Genomic DNA, 17492 nt, shown 5'->3' on the forward strand with positions numbered 1-17492 from the left:
TTGGTAACCAGTGATAGACATTATTTTCATAGTATATAAGATTATTTTGAACCTACTACAAATTGAGACGTTGCATTTTGCTGTCTCTGACTTGTATAGCACAGTGTATTAACAAGCTAGCGTTTTCAGACTTGTACTCCTGTATCAAGCAATTTTAGTGTGTACCCGTGTGAGACAGGCATAATGTACATATAAATTATTTAAATTATACTGAAGAAAACAAAAGAAATAGAGGTAGTAAGGAGCGTGGGGTTTGTTTTGTGGGCTTGTTGCAGTTTGGTTTAAATTATTCTCTTTGGCCTAGAGACACTGAAGTTCAACTAAAACTGGGTTTGCTTGGTATTTCTTGTTAAACTAAATGACTTGAGCATTTGGTTGTTCAGGTTATGTAATTAGTATGATCTTTCTCAAGACCTTCTAGAAAGGGAGACAAGATTATTATAACTTCTACTTGAAAATAGAAGCGTATCAAAGCCATATAGTCAAATGAGAGTTTCCTGAACATGAGATGATCTTTACTACTAAAGATGAGCAAGGCTTATTCTAAGGAGTTATGTCACATAATGACTAAAGCACACAGCCTTACCTCCTCCTTGTTGACAGGTTCTCATCGCTTTCGCTCATCACCAAGACTCTGCTAGATCCGCCTTGACTAGCTTCATGCATCACTTCGATCTGAATGGAAAGCACACGCAATGTGAAAATACTTAATCACTGATACTTTTATTTAGAGAACTTTAATTCTTTACAAGAATAAACACATCACCAGTCTAGTATGTCATTTGACAAGTTAAAAATAATTGACTTAGATGTGCAAATTGAAAATCAAGAATAACTCTTGAAATGAATTGGTGTGTTGTAGACTATTTTGATAAGCTATTCTAATGATATGCTGCCCTAATAATTTGAATCTTCATGCCAGGAAGACAAGAAAATTACAGCAAAGGAATGTCATTTAAAAGATTAAGTGGCACTGTGTATGTTTTGATTTTGTCTTTTGACTAACATAACTAAAATGGATGTTGGCAAAGTTATGAAATATTTGTAGTATAGAAACATTCAGAATACAACTTTTGTGGTTCTATCCCTTTGTAAAGGTGTATTTACATGGTCTTAAAAACAAGCATTTAAAATATGGCAAGGGAGGTGTTAAATTTAACAGAGAGAAAAAGTCTGGTCTCTAGAAGTGGTCATTTCTGTGAGCTTGGACAAACGAAAGGTTTCAGGATGCAGCTGCAGTTCATTTTAGTTATAAAGAATGCAGATAAATGAAGTTTCTGGATTCTTCTGTCCCCAGTTCTAAAATAATCTAAAATAAGCAAGGAGGGCTATTTTGTCATATCTCATTATCCCCAGGTAAGCTGCAGCTCAAATAAAAATACTCTCTGCTGTAAGGACAAGTCTCTTAAATGCTGTAGGGTTTGGGATTAGGGAAGGACAGATAAGGATGTTCAAAGTGTCCAGAGCAGAATTCTGCTGCAGAAACAATGATGCAACAAATCTCATCACAGAGACACAAAAGTAAAATGCATTTCCCTGAATCTTACTTGCTCATGCAATAACAGTTAGCAATGGAATTTTGTTGTTAATGATGGTTGTTTATACTAAGTATTAAATGTTTAATTTTTCCTCCTTTGGGTATAGAATGACCTTAGAAAATGTTTCAATGAAGAAAACTGTATAACTTTTTAAAACCTTGAATATAACACACCTTTCATATGAGTTAGAATAAAATTTCAGTTTGGGAAACAAAATAGCTCGTGCTATAATAAAGGAGGGTACTTTTAATGTATCATCATTGGACAGTCTCTCTACGTTGCCCCTTTCATCCTCTGAAAGTGATTTTTACTTCAGTGTAACCTGTTTGCTCACATTTATGAGCATAAATCTTAACACTGGTATCTAGTAACTTAAACTGCAGTGTGAAGTGTAAAAAATGTTTTGCAGAGGGCTTGCAAATGTTTTTCTTCTATTTTGAAATAAGTACAAATATGTAAACACTAATTTTGTTTTGAGTTCTCACAACATGGAGTATTCCCAAAACAGAGACTTATACCTTAATTCCACCTTTAGTTTTCTTAATACTTTTCTTTTTCGATAACTCTGCCTCAGAGATGGACTTTGGAGGGCAGGAAATTTCTGTGGACCTCCTGTTGGTAGCTGAAGGAGACAAAAATAAAGTAACATTAGAAAACTCATGTTAAAAGTCAAAGTCCTACATGTTAATAAAAACAATGAGCAAAGTTCCTTCCATGTCTTTGATAACTGACAGCTGGCTTAGAGAACTGAACTGTGGTTGTAGTTGTGAAGGGTCAACTGGCATGAGGGAATGGGCTACGTTGTTCAGTCCTCCACTGTGCCTCAGATCGGCATGTAGTTTCATGCTGCAATGACCACCATGGTTTGGTTTCCTCCTTGGCAACCATCTTTAGGATAGCTCAGGTAAGTTTTAGCCAGTTGTATCAACAGTTAGATAATTTTCACTTTGATTGCATTTAAGCTCATGGTTTGCTACTTTTGTGATTTCCCAAAGAAAGGACATTTTTGTTCCGGTAGCAGGTTGGAAAAGTCAGACTATAATTGTTCCCTGTAAGGTTTCATCACATGAACAAGCCTCAAGGGAGTAATCACTACAAGTGTTCAACAAGTCACTCTGACTGTGTATATAATGACAGCGATTCTGGGAAAATGATTTCAGAATATGCTGTTGTGTCAGGTTGGTTCAGCCTTGCAGTCTCTGAAAAAACAGTTTATAGCAGTCATCAAATGCTACTAGAAAATCATCCTCAACAGTGTAACCACTTGTCCTGAGACTGCCATTCAAAGAAAAGTGTTTGAATGAATGGTGAGAAGGGAATTCATACATTTGACTTAAATAGGAAATAATTTCTTTGTTGTAGTTTGTATCTTTAGTTGTGTTAAACTGGTAATGCGTACGCAGTACATGTTGTTAAGTACAAGGCAAACAGTGCTCTCCCTTCTTCTTGGTATCTTCTTGAATTGATACAAGTGAGGGTGCATGTCATGGTAAAAACAAAATATGGATAGCAGAAGAAATTATGTAAGTTGCTGGGTCAGGCAAATAACAATATTGTTGCAAGTGTGAGAGTAACAGATTTTCAAGTGTTCCTGTCATTAAATTCTCCTTTTAATGTATTTTAAAAAACAAACAACAAAAATAGAAACACCAAATTATATACAACTAAAATGTCAACATCTTTGTTTTGTAAACAATAATACCAGAAGCTGACATTTCTTCTACCCTGTGTCTTTTCAATTGCCTTATCATGCAGCTGGGAAGAGAATTAAGGGAGTTTCCATCCCCCTCTTCCCTAAATCTTCCAATTTCCCTAAATCTTCCCCTATTTATCAGTCCATGTTGGATGACGTGAAGACTTGGCAGTGCACGTTTCAGGCCTGTTACTTCCTCAGTTACTTCCTCAGATTGATTTCATATTGGAAAGTTTAAGGAAGTTTCTTCAACAGAATAGCAAAGCCTGGCAGCTACCAGTGGTTGAAATTGAGCTGAAACATACTTCAAAGTCCTTCATCAAGAATAGGCATGGAAATGACTAATGCGCTAAACTGTTTTATTGGGACATGCAGCAAATGCTGTCCCACAGGAAGACAGGTTTGAAGACAATTAATGACTTAAGAGTGTTTTTCTATGCTGCTGATGACAAAGCAGCATGCCAAGGCAGCTAAAGAAACATTTTTCTAAGCATCTAAGGTTCATCATGTATTGTATAGAAAGTATTTTCCATTCTTAGGCAATAGAGTCCATACTTCTCTGCTCTAGCAAAATTGCTGTTGAACCTCCTGAAAATCTGTCCATATAAGAAGCAGAGAGTGAGGCCCTGTGTAAATGGAGTATTTTTCTGTAAGACACACTTGCTTAGTTTCCTCAGATTTGGCCAAATGTGATAGCAGCCTTAAAGCCACAAAATTGAAAGCATCTTTTCCTTTTCTCTTTCTCTTTACAGAAATATCTTAAGCTACAGAAACTGGTGTTTTCCCAAGAGCCATTAATGAAAATCACATTCATCGTCTTTTTCTGAGTCAGCTAATCTCTCTGCTGCTTCACTTCCCTGCACACATCCCCAGTCTCTTGCAAGACATTCTCTTTTAATCCCCCTATCCAGATGTTATTAGTTAGAGAGTGTTATGCATTAGTGACTGCGAGGAATGCTGGAAGGGATCCAATGATCAGTCGTACACATTTAAATGAGATGGAACCAGTTTGGCTTTTATACTTTAAAGGACTGAAAAGCCTCCAGCTGTATTCCCCCTGTATGAATTTCATGTTCCAAGCTGGCCTTCTAATAAACCCATATGGTGAGTCATGGATTTTGTATGTGTGATGTGCTGCTAAACATATTATTTGCTTAATGAGCTAACAGAAATTTTGATGGTTTTGCTCCTGTATTTCACATTCATGCTGCACACAAAGAAATCCCTCCATGAATATTTTATAGTGATCAGAAGAGAAAAGATGACAGAAGTAAAGCTACACCTGCAACGCTAATTTTTCCCCTTTTCTGTTCAGGCATCTAGCTCCAACCATTGACAAGTATATTGCACATTTACTACTTTTTCTCCCCCTCCCTAAGGATTTATTCTATTGCCTCATTCAGTAAAAAAAAAAAAAAAAACAAAAAACACTGAACTCATGAGCAGCTATTCAGTATTTTGATTTATCTGTATTTCTCAGCGGGGGCTTAGAGCCTTACTCTCCATAAACTATTCCAATCCCTGCTCTGAAAGTACATTTTTTTGGGTTCCTTTTTACAATTCAAGTGCTTAATAAATATTCGCTGAGTTGTTTTCATGATAGTTCTCAGAGGTAACAGGAGAAAAGACTAATAAGGAAGACCAACTTGATATTTTTAGAACTGATCTTTCAGATTACTGACTGCTATACGCCACTTTGCATGTTTAAGAGCACACACTTTGACCAACAATTCTGATTTCAGTCTTTCACTGTCCCTTCAACGTAGATCTTTTTATGTAGTTGCACTAGTTATTAAAATCACCCCTCTAATAAACAAACAAACAAACAAAATGCTAAGTTAACACCCACATGGGTTTTTAATGGGGTCAGAACTTCACACCTACTGCTGCTTCTCCCACGTCAGCAGGAGAAAAAACAGCAGTAAACTCTCACAGTCTCAGAGACGACTCCAGAACAGTTGAAACCCATCTGAGCTGGGGCTGGTACTGTTCTCCCTTTCTTCCCAACCTCCGGCCACACACTTTTGTCACCTCTTTTTTGTCAGCACTGCATTTCTTTCCACTGGATGATGAGGAGCTGAACTAGCCAAAAGAAACAAAAATAAATAAATAAAAAAATCCAACCACTGGTTATGTGACTGTAAGTACTGACGTCAAGCAGTCAGAAACACATTGCTGTGTTGGGCAAAGAGGAGACAAGCAAGAGCCCAAAACAGCCCTTCATTAAGGAGGGTTTAAACTGCTACGAGATCATACTCTAAAGAAACCAGAAGTGCAGAGGGATGAGAAACATGTCTCTGGATTCCAGGCATTTTTGCTGACAACAAAAGAAATGAGACTTTGGGAGCCAAAGTGTAGCAAGTTAATCCATAATGAACATGTGTGAGCTGAGATTTTTTTTCCAAGTTTTTAAAATTCTACCAAATCTGGAAGCTTCAAGAAGGGACAAAACCATTTGGCACCGCTGTGTTTCATCTTTGGCTACAAGGGTGATTAAAACAAAATGCTTTTCCCTGCCTTGATTACTGAGGTGGCTGAATCATTTCCACTAAAGTTTTCCAAGAAAATGTCCAGCTAAGTAAGACAGTCTTTGGGAAAGCTTAATTCATGCAAGCTTCCACGGGGAGCACAGAGTTTTTCTTGAAATAAGATGCCATATATACCACTAAAATTTTTCAAGGCATTTGTTATAAAAGGGTCAGCAGCTTCCTGTCTTTTCTGGGTTGATTTGTGAATGATATTTAAGCAGACTCCTATAAAATTTGCACTAATTGCAACTGGTATAGACTGGTGTAGATTTTTGTTGTCGTTGTTGAGCATCATAATTCCAGTACCACTGTTGAACAGGCCTGCCCTTGTGAAATTTGCAAATTCTTTGTGAAACCAAAAGCTTCAAGGAAAAATGGGATGAATTTCAAGTTTTGCCTCAGGATTCCCAGGCCCAAATTAAAGCACTGGGGGCAAGCCTGCATGAGGGAAAGTTTAAAGTGCAGCCTTTCTGTGGATCTTCATTGAGCTAAGACTCTGCCAAGAGCCACCACAGGACATAAATGCATAGTCAAAATAAACTCCATCATTTTCCTGATAGAAATCTGCCCTTTCTCTCATACGTGGTATCAGCTTTGCTTGTGTGCATCTACGTATATGCACAGGCAGAATGAAGTGTGTCACGGATACATTGACAGAATATTTCACGCTTAAACTTTCACATCTGTTAACGTTTTTCCATTAGCACTCTGAATCGGGGTGAATTTACCCTACCACTCCTTGTTAGGGAAATAGAGAGTCAGCAAACAAAAACAAAACAAAACAAAATCTATTCTGGAATGAATGTAACTTCTTTGCTTTCACAGACAAGCATTGCAGTGCTGCCGTGGTATTGTTAGATCTGCTGCCTAGCGACAAGCGCCTTTCTTTCTGGCTTTCTGTTTCTGTTTATGTTTACACATCCTAGGAACATGGTAGTTTCTTGTTGCCTGTTTCATTTTGCAAGTTTTTACAAATATTCAGATATGTCCTGGATAACAATGAAGTACGGTATCTGTTTCAAAAAGGTGCTTTCAGCCTCTTTCTGTTTTACAAGAGGATTCTCAATAAATTCTACCCATATGTAAATGCTGCCTCTGTGCTGATCCTGTGAATGTGAAGAAATGGCACAGAGGAAATTCCTACAGAGGGCAGATTCAAGAAGAACAGAATATCACAGCCTCATTTTCTAGGCTTGGAGTAGGACTCATTTAATATTAACAATTAAATGGGGTACCTTTCTTATTATTAATTAATTAGTGGCTGGTATCGTGCTGTGCTTTGGATTTAGGATGATGAGAATAATGTTGATAACACGCTGATGTTTTAATTGTTGCAGAGCAGTGCTTGCATTAAGCCCAGAACCTTTCAGCTTCTCACACCACCCCGCAGGCAAGGAGGCTGGGGGCTCACGAGGAGCTGGGAGGGGACAGACCCAGAACAGCTGGCCAAAGGGATATTCCGTACCATAAAACATCATGCTGAACAATTAATATGGAAGACTGGCCGGGGGGATGGGAGAGGCTGCCTGGGGACAGCCTGGGCATTAGTCAGCAGGTGGTGAGCAGTTGCATTGCACATCGCTTGCTTTGTACATATTATTATTATTATTTCTACTACTACTACTATTATCATTTCTATTTCTATTTCTTTTCTGTCTTATTAAACTATCTGTCTCAACCCACAATGCTTTTACTTTCTTTTTCCTGATTCTCTCCCCCATCCCACGCTGTCTGAGGAGAGGGTGAGTGAATTGCTGTGTGGTGCTTAGCTGCCTGCCGGGACAAACCGAAACAACCTAGTGCCAGTTTCTGTTCTCAGCCACATCTCAGACTCAGACTGAGAAACACTTTGGTGAATCACTTAGTTGATCTGTGCTTCAGTTCTCTTTCTGCAAAAGGGAGATGAAAATACTTACCAGTAACATAGCATTTGCAAAGTGCCTTGGCATTCTGTGGGAAATGGCACTCAGGAAATTCAAAGAATGATTCTTTGTAGTGAACAATTGGGTAAGACCCAAGTGATGCTATTATACGGTATATATATTCTTATGAGGAGTGGGTAAGGAGTGTGGTTGTTTATTTGGAGAAGAGGAGGCTCAGGGAAGACCTTATTGCTCTCTACAACTACCTTAAAGGAAGGTGTGGGAAGCTGGGGGTCAGCCTCTTCTCGCAGATAACTAGCAATAGGACAAGAGGGAATGGCCTCAAGTTGTGCCAGGGGAGGCTGAGGTTGGAATTTAGGAGACATTTCTTCTCAAAAATAGCAGTTAGGCATTGAAACAGGTTGCCAAGGGAAGTGGTACACCATTGTGGGAGTATTTAAGAGGAAAGGTTGGACCTGGTGCTTAGGGACATGGTTTAGTGGGTGATAGTGGTGGTAGGGGGATGGTTGGACCAGATGATCTTGGAGGTCTTTTCCAACCTTAATGTTTCTATGATTCTATTCTGTGATTCCATGTAAATATACATATACTGCTCGTGGCAGTTAAAGTAAACGTTTTTAAGTCCTAGGATAAGCTGTAGAAAGCCGGGGACTTCTGTTTCTTTGTACATTTCTCTATGTCAATCATCTTGAGGCACAAAAAGAAACCGAATGAGATGATACAGTCTACTTATGAATTTCTGAACAGGCCTGGGTCACACTTTGCATCACCACAGAGGATGACTGGAGTAACTTTTCAAATTGAGTATCATCTATCTATTAATTCACAACAGGACATCAGAAGCTAAGTAATCCTTACCACGCAGTTATCTCCTGTACTGTGTTATATAAGACTGAACAGCAATGCAAGGATCAGAGCAAGGGAACATGTCATGGTTCTCTGTAAAGTAGCTGAGAGTATTGGATGGGGTGTATGAACAACAATCAACACTTAAAGTATTGTCATTTCTGTACTAGTGACTATATTAAAGGTTCTATTTATATCAAAAATGGAAAAAATCTGCAAGTGCTTTAAAATGACAAGAAAGAAGTTTAAGAAACGCAGAGATTGCATGCATAAATAGAAATGCGAGACTAGCTTTTAGCCTGAAGGTGCAGTTTCACAACTGGTGAAAGCCATTCTAAAACTCTACTGCCACTAACAAGGACTAACTAGCTTAGACCTACTGGTCCCATAATGTCATTTTTCAGCAACTGTCTTTGCTTTAGCACTAGTGGCCTGAAGAATTTTAAAGTTAGTGCTGCTCTGAGGAGTTGATTGGGCTAGGTGATCTCCAGAACTCTCTACATTCTACTAACTTACACAATGGAAAACTAACTACTACTTTTTTACTGTCAGTTCTTTGAATTTTCAAAGACTTAAAAATTCATGCAGCTAACTGACTGCCAACAACGGTGCAAGAGTGGAACACATTGCTAGCAGATGGAGGTATCAGAGCAAGACCTCTTCAAAGGCATTGTGGTTTCAGCTTGCTTTAAGGCAACAATGAAAATGAAACTTGAGGTAGTAATTGCATGTTAAGACCACAGCTAGCAAGGTTTTGGGGAAAGAAGTAAAGATGTCAAACTGGCATTGGGAAAGGATGAATGTTGGGGACCAGAGGAAAACAACAGGGACATTTGTATGAGCTTTTGACAGTATGCCTAGAAAGCAAAATGGTCAGGCTACTGGCCTGCCTAATCTTCCTGATGAAAAATCAAAGCTTGCTGTACATGTATGCTCTTAATGCTAATTAGTAGTTTTTTCCCAAGACTTTTAGCTAAAGGTTCCCTGTTAAAAAGCCCTGAAGTTCTTTTCTTTAAATTTTTATAACTATCTCTGCTGAAAAGGTTAACCCCTTCCTGCCACCAGGTACAATGTGGCTGGCCTCCAAGATGCACAGTTTCAAGTTGCTTCACCCACGTTCCTTTTGCAGAAAATAGGTACCTTGCTTAAACATGCTAACCTCAAATCAGGAACTTTCTGTAAATTCCAACCAGAAGCAGTATTCAATTTTTTTTAGTTAGCAGAGGACAACTCTAGAAAGTGACTAAATAGTTATGTGGAGGGAAAAACAAAAGAACAGAAAAATCACACCAATGAGTCAATGTCACCAACGATGCATAAAGCTTTTTGCAGTATCTAATTGAAACTGGAGGGATTGTGATCTTTTAAAGCCAAATATTCGTACCACTGTATGTGCAATTTAAAAGAGTTCCTCATGCATACTTTACATACTTTGCAGTGACTAACCTGGTTTTCATTTTCAGGGAAAAATTAGCAATATATGACATAATGAGAAACAGTATAGAAATATGCTCTGTAGATTAGACCTAAGAAAAAGAGCCTGATTTTTATTTATTTTTTTTTTGGTTCACCCTTGCTTATATGCTTTTAGTGATAGATTGTTTCACATTTGTTTTAATTTTCTGGGCCTACAAGGTTGATACTGAACATCAAATACAAGTTTTCATTCTGAAGACAAAAACTAAAGCATGACTATGCAAGAAAAACACTGGTGTGTATCTGAAAGCAGCTGTTCATGGCCTACCTACTCCTGCTGGTCTCGTAGTCTTTGGTGATGCTCTCTTTGGGGAAGATTCAGGGTGTGGGGCAACAGGTTGTACTGGCCGGGTCTGTTTGGCTGCCAGTTTCTTCAGACTCACTTGCCTCTTGTCAAACATTTCTTGTACATCTTCTAGTTTTTGTAGAATTCTTTGGGCATTGGCCTAGGCAAAGAAAAGGCAAACAGCAGATGGTTGTCAGTGCTGGACTAAGCAAGTTGAGATGACTTCTGTTACTCAGACTGGGTGTATTAGAGATAAAGATCATGTTGTAGCTTAACCCAACCCAGCCCATGCATTCTGCACAGATCTATATTTCATGGAGTAGGACTTGGTGACTCATTAAATTTTCTAGCTCTACCCTGAAGTATGTGTGGTTATAGGACTGCTCATATAAATAAAACTTATTGCCGTATGTGCTCACCTCTGTATCCTTTTGCTGTAGCAAAAGAGGCATATTTGAGCATGCCCAGAGATATAGTCTGGTACTCTCTCATGTAGAAAGCAATTGGTATTTTGAAATTTGAACTGAGTGCATATGCATTTGAGAGGTTTTACCTTTATTTCAGGGGTGAGGATCATGTCAAACTGATTGTAGAACTCCTTCGGGTTAGAAAGCTGGTGTTCCTTAGCTGTTGCCAGGAACTTTTCAATTTCAACGAGTGCGGTTTCAGCTCCCTCTTGTGACTGGCACTTGTCCACAGCTTGGGAAGCTAAGAGGTAGATTCCAGCTTCACACCATTTGCTTGCCTTTAAAAAAAATCAGACAACAAGGACCCCAACATCACCGACAGTCCGTATTATGAAGTGTTGCTTCTACCACCCCATGAAATACAGATTTGCCCTACCATGTTGCTGAATGAATGTTTACTTCATAGCATGGTCCTGGTCAAAATACATCCCACCATAGATACAGAACAATAGCAAATTAAATTCAGCTCTCATGGGATAGATGGATGGTTCAGTAACACATAATAATATTCTGAGGAGGAAGAGTGTTACTGTGGTTGCTGCAAATCAAATCTTTCAGCTGTACTACCTCATTTCAGTGTTCAGTCACAAAATAATTCAAAACCCCAGATTAATATTTGATCTGTATCAAAACTCCCCAAAACTTCTTAGGCCTATTACACTCAGTTAAAAATACTCCAAAGCAGGTTTTCAAGATGAATTTCTGGTACTTCCTCTTAGGAATTAGGCTGAAATAGCATGTAAACATTCTCAGAGCATTTACATGTAGCTTTCTATTCTACTCAGATCATATGAAGTGGGATAAATAAAAAGAACAAGTAGTAAGCTGTTTATTTTTAAGCATATTTTTACACATTTGTTTCTTGTTTCAAATTTAGGCCTAGTTCTATTCTTTTTTTTTTAGTAACCTACTATTCATCATTTTAAGATCATAATTATGAGAAGCTACTGCTCCAGTTTTTATGGTAATAGTTTCTGAATGAAATGGAGGAAAAAGTAGTAAGTCTTTGTACCCGTGCTTATAAAAACATTCATTTTCAGTAGAACCGTCATTAGTGCTGTTCTCTAAAAAGGCTCACTCACCTTATCTAACTGTTGATGCAGCTCAAGAGACTTTCCCAAAATATCGTACTTTTTCTTGGTCTCATTGGTAAAGTCATCACAAATACGCCTGAGTTCAACACACTTTGGTCTAATGGAATCGACTGCATAATGGTTGTTTTGGATGAGCTGTTCTCCATGGAGAGCTAGAGTCTGGGCTTTCTCCAATGGTTCCTGTGAAATTAATGAGAAACTATCCAAAGTTAGACCTTAAAATTACACATTTAGTAAAGATAAACTATCTCTGTAATCTGTGCTGTAGCCTGGAGCTAAAGGTTTGGGATATTCATCTAGCTGACTTGTTTTTCAATTTGCATTGAAGACCAACGTGTTAGTGATTATTTCTTACTATTGTTCTTCCTGCCTCCATAGCCTAAATTCAGAGGTGAGTACTTAAACAGTCTCAAAATCATACAGAGCACGTATGATCTGTAGATCATACATAGAATAAAAAAATATTCTACCACATGCTTAACCCAAGTTAAAGATTAGTAGAGCAGCACAATATGGAGAATGAACCAGAGCAAATTTCTATGATAAATCTTGTTATCTCAGGCTTTGTCAGCTGAGCTCATATCTGTAGAGCTACAGATTACAAATTCTCAGAAGAGCAGGACATCACATCTTCACAGAGGGGCAGAAGATAACAGGTTGTGATAACAGGTGTGGCAACTTTTAAAACCACTGCTCAGGAGTGTGAAGGTCCCGAGACTTTTGCAAGGCAAAGTCAGAGTGAATTTAAACTGTTTATGGCACTGAAACATTTTCTCTATTTTCAGCTATTAACCATCAGCTCTTTGCTGAATATTTATAGGTACAGAAGATTTTTTCCCATTTCATGGGATGAGTTCAAACTACATCCATTATTATTGGTTATTTGCTTCATTGGAGTACAAAAGCTGTCTGTGATAATGTGTCAAATACAAAAATATTTAGTGCTTTAACACATATGCTGTGAATAGATCATAATTAAAATATCACCTAACAGCACACAACAAGAAGGGACAACGGAAGGAAAATGTAAGTTACAGTAACTTAAATTTCTTTAGATTTCTACAGAACAGATGGGCAAAGATGACAGCATTTCTAAATCTTAATCCTGTGCTTAAAAAAGATCATCAGATCATCACCAGTTTTTGCTTTTGTTCATGTGCACCCTCCTCTGATTCAGCTTACTCATTTGTTCAATGCTTTCTAATAATACTAACTGTGATGCATATTATATATAGGTGACCAACTGATGCAATTGCAAAGTTCAAACGTCTGAAAAAACAAACAACAACAACAAAAAAAAACCATGTTTATCAGAAGGCATGGGTGTTCCTGAAACTGCTATAAGCTTGAACAGAATGATCTTAAATGGTATCTGGCCAAGGGAACCTGTTACGTCTTCCAAGTTTTTCAAATACCAAAGATGGCCCTAACTTGTCTTGGTTTGAAACGCAGGTATTTCAACTGATTCTAGATTTCCAGGTAACAAAACAGAACTACTGAATTTGAACAACCTTGGTTTCTGGAAATTAGGATCAGAGTTTCACAGTTTAAAATAATGACCCATGAGAAGAGAGTAAGTGTCACAGAACAATAGTGACAGAGAAACATCTAGATGATCAGCTGGAATACAATATTGAGCACAAACCTGTCCTTTCTCTTCCAGTTGTTTCTGTTCCCTTAGGAGGTGCTCTACTCGAGTGACACTGTCTCCAATGTCAGAAAAACCTGCTTGTGCTTCCATTAGATTATCCAATGTCAGTTTTACCTAAAACAAACACGACAAAAAAAAGCGTACCCATCACAAGATGATCATAAAATTATAACAAATCTATGAGTTCTAAACATTTATCTCCATCTTTTAGAAGAGTTTGCATTTCAAGTTTAGTCTTTCATCTTGTTATAAATGGCTTTCAAAATGGAAAATACCAGGCAACAAACAACTATTCTCTAAAGAGCTGTCCCTGGTTCTTGTTATTTATTGAGACACGCAGTTTTGAAGATCCATAACTCTAGAGCCTATATTACTCCAAGATTTGTATTACTTTGTCCTTTGAGCTGACAGCTGGGCTTTCCATTTTTCTTTTCAATTGACATCAGTGGAGTTGGACAATTAGCATCATAGAAAAAGTGATATTTGGTAAGATCACACATAAATCATTTAGCATGAAGCTGGTGTTTCACAGTTTGGCCTAATGCTGTAAAATATCAGATAATTACCAAGATTTCTGAATATTAATTTCATTTTTTATAACGAATGGCTTCTCTCCCAGTCTCTTTTTTTAGGAATGCCATTATACTTCTACATATAAGCAGTTTGACCTTATTTACCAGAGAAGACTAGACAAAATCAACCAATGAAATACCTCTCTAAAATCATGTTCAAAGTGTCGAAGCTGCAAGCACTGTTCTAGTTTTAGATGATGCTTGGTCCAAAATTGATCAAAAGCCTTTTCTGTTTCATCCAACTGAGCCAACAACCTGTTAAGAAATTAGAGTGAAAAGCACTTAATTTACTACAATTCTTTTCCTTTAAGTTACACCAACTGATTGCAAAAAACAGGGTTTGGAGACGGTGGGGAACCTACACCTATGTATGAAGCAGAACAAGGTTCTGCATCAGTTTTCCCTTGAGAAAAAGAGAACAAAAATTGAAGTGGTACAGGCAGAAGTGTGATGATGACTGATAGCTACATGGATCTACTGTGGCAGTTGTAGCCCTGCCTCCTAACCTGCAACTGGAATACAGACCTGGTCCATGTGCTGGCAGCCAGAAGTAGCTGTCACTCCCGAGCTTCCATCTAATCTTCAAAGATAATTCACCTCAGGCCGATGTAGATTGAATACAATGCAATTATTAATTTTAAGAATGCTTAAAGCAGAACTGTACAACTTGTTGTTCATTTTCTTTTTTTTTTTTTTGCCATAAGAAATAAGCAATAGTTGAATCATTTTTCCTAATGCATCTCTCCTAAACACAATGGATTAGAGGCTCATAATGCCTCCCACTGACAATGTTTCATTTCATGGAAATAATGAAACACTTATTCACCAAAAAAAAAAAAAAATCAGTATCAAGTGTCCCACATTTTGAGTGAAGTGTCAAACACCAGATTATGAGTCATCCTCACAATCTCTATGACCTATTGAGTATATTACAAAGTAGAACAGTTTAAACAGGGAAGAAAGAAAAAAAAAAAAAAAAAGGAAAAAGAAAAACAAAAAAAAGAAAAAAAAAAGGAAAAGAAAGAAAATGAAGTTTTCTCTGAATATCCTATTTTTCAATAGTTGGCATTCTTCAGGCAGGCAGGAAACCAGGCCTGATCTTCTACAAATGCAGTGTTGGAACTATGAAGTAATTGGGGCAAACACCAATAGTTCTTTCCTATTCCTCTCAAAAACAAGTCCTGTTTTCAATCTATCCCTGAAAAATGTGTTTTTAATCAAAGCTAGTTGCTGAATTCAAGCTGAATTTGTAAATTTCTTCAGAATGACTGATTAAAGGATTTTAAAGTATTCAGTGAAAAATATCAACTTTACTTTTGGCAGCTTTGTTCCTGCTGAATGCAGATATGCTGAAACACTAGCATAACATTTCTCTTTCTACTGCATCATATGGAACAGCAGAAACTTGTACATAGTAAATAAAATCATTATGGTAATAACTAGCATTGTAGGAAGGAACAGAGATTTCTCTCTTTATATACATCTGTGAAGGTTTCAGACTATCATCTTTATCTGTTCCTCCCTCCCCCAGCGTTTCCACAGAAATACACAAGCATATACTCTTTCATCTCACATGGATCCAGATGCCACTTTCTAACTAGGCACAGGTATTTGGAGGATGTAATAGGGAAAATATGTTCCACATTAAATCCTCCACCAGGTAGGTAGTGGTCCAACCAAGAATTACCATGAAATTCAGGACTTGTTTGAACTTTCACTGCCAGTTTAATCAAGTAAATTCCTCAAAGACATTCCCTTCTCTGACTTATGTATCCAATAAACCTTGAGTGACTGAATCAGTTGGAATTTATAGCCTGTATATTTATGCCATTTAAATGAGGACATAAATTACATTTGCATTTCTTAGGAATAAGTTACCAACTTGCCCAAGGTAATCAAGCTTCACTAACCTTTCCACTGTTGCCACATTTTCTAGTTCATCCGGACTGAGTTTGCTGTTGGCACTTCGGGTGACTGGCTCCCTAATACATGTCAGTAGGGTGGCCCCCTGCTTCACAGCTAGTTTCAGCTCATCCTGAGGGGGGAAACAAGAAAAGTATATATTTATGCTAACAACAGTTCCATCTCTTAGGTAGACAACATAGTAATGCTAAGGGAGGTTACTTTTGTAGGTATTGAATACTTGGAACAGAATATAAGTGCTTCACAATGACGACATATCTTTCTAGGAATGCAGAGACTAAATCTATTCACTATGAACAGTAGATATATTTCTGAGAAAAGGAACATTGCATAACTTCTGAACAGATTGCATTTTTGACTGGGTAACTTTCAGAATAAAATACTCTAACACAAATCAAATGTATGCTACCAATTGTTCAGTCAGCTGAGACGCTGCTGAGACATTGTGCTTCTTAATGGGATTTCCTCAAACTGTGACATGCTAAGTCATGGTATGACAGCTATCAAGGAGTCAACCACAGAAGAAGGTATCTTCCTAGCATGAAAGATGAGCAATGAAAAGGACAATGATGATCAAAAATTAATGTCAGCTGAGGAGTCTCCACCACACACATCTTGCATAGATCTCTGAAAATGTTCTAGATGTTCTGAAATCCATTTTTAAGTCATCAGGGGATGCCTGTGAAACAAAACCTTTACTACTTTCTCATAAAGCAGGGATTCATGGTCCTCCCCTGTTACCAGCACCGAAGGAGACTGCACAAAGGAACACCACCAAATCTTTGGAGATAACATAGTTCATGTCAACTGCAACAGAGCAGGATAGAACAATATCCTGTTCTATCACTCCTGAAGCTGTGCAGTCCTTTTTCATAGCTGCATTCCCAAAATAATGGCAGAAAAAAATGTTAAATCAAAACCCACTTATTACACAAATGGAGCTGTCACGAGACAACATTCACCTTCAGCTTGCTGTGATGGTCAGTGTGTGCAGACAGGAGCTCTTCTGTGCACTGCACATCGTTGGGAAGTTCTGTCTCTGCTAAGTCCGTTCCAAAGGTCTGCAGCATCTGTGCTGTTGTTTTCACTGTCATTGCAAAGTTTTCAATAGCCTGGAAAAGCAGGAGCATAAAGTCACAGACTGCTTATTTACTGCATGTCAGCTGTGTTTAGCTCGTCAGACACTGTGCTGCAATGCCTGTAAAGGGGGCAATGCTGCTGGTTTTGAGAAGATCTGTTACAAGTTACAGATTAAATTCTGTGTCACAAAGGATCTTTTCAAAGGCCTACAAAGTATCACCATATCCATGAACCAGATGGAGAACTTCCAGAGCTTAATGACATAATGAAACCACAGAGGACATCAACTTCAAAGCCCAGTCTGGAACTTCAGATCCTCTGCCCATGCTTGCTGGGAATTTCTGTGGTGTTTAAAGATTTTAATTAAGGCTTCATTTAAGTTGAAGAGACACCAAAAGGACATAAGCCAAAGCCTTTTTACTTTTATTTTTATACAGCCATTGTTCACTTAGCAG

General features: G+C 37.9%; 1 protein-coding gene across 5 annotated transcripts in view; it reads right to left on the reverse strand.

Annotated features, from left to right (window-relative positions):
- The window catches only part of MCF2L2 (MCF.2 cell line derived transforming sequence-like 2), a 158511-nt gene that overhangs the window by 81098 nt on the left and 59921 nt on the right, over positions 1-17492 (reverse strand). For all 5 annotated transcript variants that reach the window (XM_038183877.2, XM_038183878.2, XM_038183875.2 and 2 more), the window contains 9 exons: positions 16920-17069; positions 15945-16069; positions 14175-14289; positions 13457-13576; positions 11800-11991; positions 10804-10995; positions 10233-10410; positions 2057-2160; positions 587-675 (listed from right to left, as the gene is read on the reverse strand). In XM_038183877.2, coding sequence (XP_038039805.1) covers positions 587-675; positions 2057-2160; positions 10233-10410; positions 10804-10995; positions 11800-11991; positions 13457-13576; positions 14175-14289; positions 15945-16069; positions 16920-17069 — 1265 coding nt within the window. The remainder of the gene's footprint in view (positions 1-586; positions 676-2056; positions 2161-10232; positions 10411-10803; positions 10996-11799; positions 11992-13456; positions 13577-14174; positions 14290-15944; positions 16070-16919; positions 17070-17492) is intronic.

Source organism: Anas platyrhynchos, chromosome 9 (genome assembly GCF_047663525.1).
Source record: "Anas platyrhynchos isolate ZD024472 breed Pekin duck chromosome 9, IASCAAS_PekinDuck_T2T, whole genome shotgun sequence".
Classification (NCBI taxonomy): Eukaryota; Metazoa; Chordata; class Aves; order Anseriformes; family Anatidae; genus Anas; species Anas platyrhynchos.